Source organism: Frankliniella occidentalis, unplaced genomic scaffold (assembly GCF_000697945.3).
Source record: "Frankliniella occidentalis isolate FOCC.00 unplaced genomic scaffold, Focc_3.1 Scaffold2495, whole genome shotgun sequence".
NCBI lineage: Eukaryota > Metazoa > Arthropoda > Insecta > Thysanoptera > Thripidae > Frankliniella > Frankliniella occidentalis.
The window spans coordinates 3,132-4,225 of record NW_026269576.1 but is presented as its reverse complement, the minus strand read 5'-3'; the positions used below and the strand labels follow the sequence as shown (position 1 = coordinate 4,225).

At 64.6% G+C, this 1,094-nt stretch overlaps 1 protein-coding gene across 1 annotated transcript in view; it reads right to left on the bottom strand.

Moving 5' to 3' along the window:
• LOC127751964 (protein patched-like) overlaps positions 1–870 on the bottom strand; it is a gene marked incomplete at both ends in the record, with an annotated part of 10,337 nt that extends 9,467 nt beyond the window's left edge. The window contains one exon of the mRNA XM_052276313.1: positions 678–870. Within this exon, the coding sequence (XP_052132273.1) occupies positions 678–870 (193 nt within the window). The remainder of the gene's footprint in view (positions 1–677) is intronic.
• Between the last annotated feature and the right edge of the window lie 224 nt (positions 871–1,094).

Sequence of the window (1,094 nt, the reverse complement as noted above, 5' to 3'; positions counted from 1 at the left end):
CTCCCCCCCTCCTCCTCCTCATATCTTGGACCACACAGCATCAGCATCACCGCCATCGTTATATACACTGCCGCTATGCATCGGCTTGCCCAGCAGCGCGCACCACACGGCTCTTGCCTTGCCTCTCGTACGAAAAATTAAGCCGTAAACATTATTCGAGTTTCGGCTGGCGCCCCCCTGCTCCTCCTCTGCCTCCGCCCCGCACGGCGCACAGGATGGAGACTTGAATGCTCCCGCATGCGGGGCGGGGGGCGATGGGAAGGTGCGAGGGAGACAGGGGAGGGGGAGTGCGCGGCGTTCGACTGTCTCGCTGTGACACAAACTCCCCAGCAGGCGCCGGGCTATCGCCCTTGCTACTCAGGGCGGGAAAGATCCCTCCCCACCCCCTTAGCGGCACAAGGAAGGCAGTGCCCCAAAAATACACCCCGGCACTGTACTCGATTCAACTTCTACACCACACCGGCACAACACTCGCCTCCGCTGGGTTCTAAATCCGACGGCGCGCCGGGGCGTCGCGGCGTCGCGGGCGGATGCGTTGCCGACGCGACGGCGACCCCCGCGCGCGTGGACTGCATCGAGTGCGGCGAAGGACGGAGGACGCAGTGGTGACGTCGCGGAGGTGCGGCGGGGTCTGCGAACCCCTTCTGACCCACAAACACGGCTCATTCGACGCTTACCTTGCACCCACAGCTGGTCCACGCGGGTATGGACGGAGGCCGACTTGAGGGCGACGCAGAAGGTGGACAGGACCAGGATGGCGACGAACAGCACCTTGCCGGCGTGGCGCTGCAGCGAGCACCCCAGGTCGAACAGGTGCGCCTGCAGCCGCGCCCGCATCCACAGGGAGCCGCGCCGGCCGCCCGCCTTGCCCTGCAAAACAAACGGAAAAACAAGACGGCGTTAAATCAAACAGCACTTCCAGTCGTGTTTGGCCCGGGTAAGCGGTCCGTTGTGTGCCCACGAGCGGGGTGGTGTTGATGGTGTTGGTCAAACAGGGGCCGTGTGCTGTGCGGCGTGAGCGCCCCTCCCCTCCCATCGGGGCACACCTTGTTAGAGCAGGGGAGGAAGAGGGGAAGTGGCGGGAGGGGCAATAT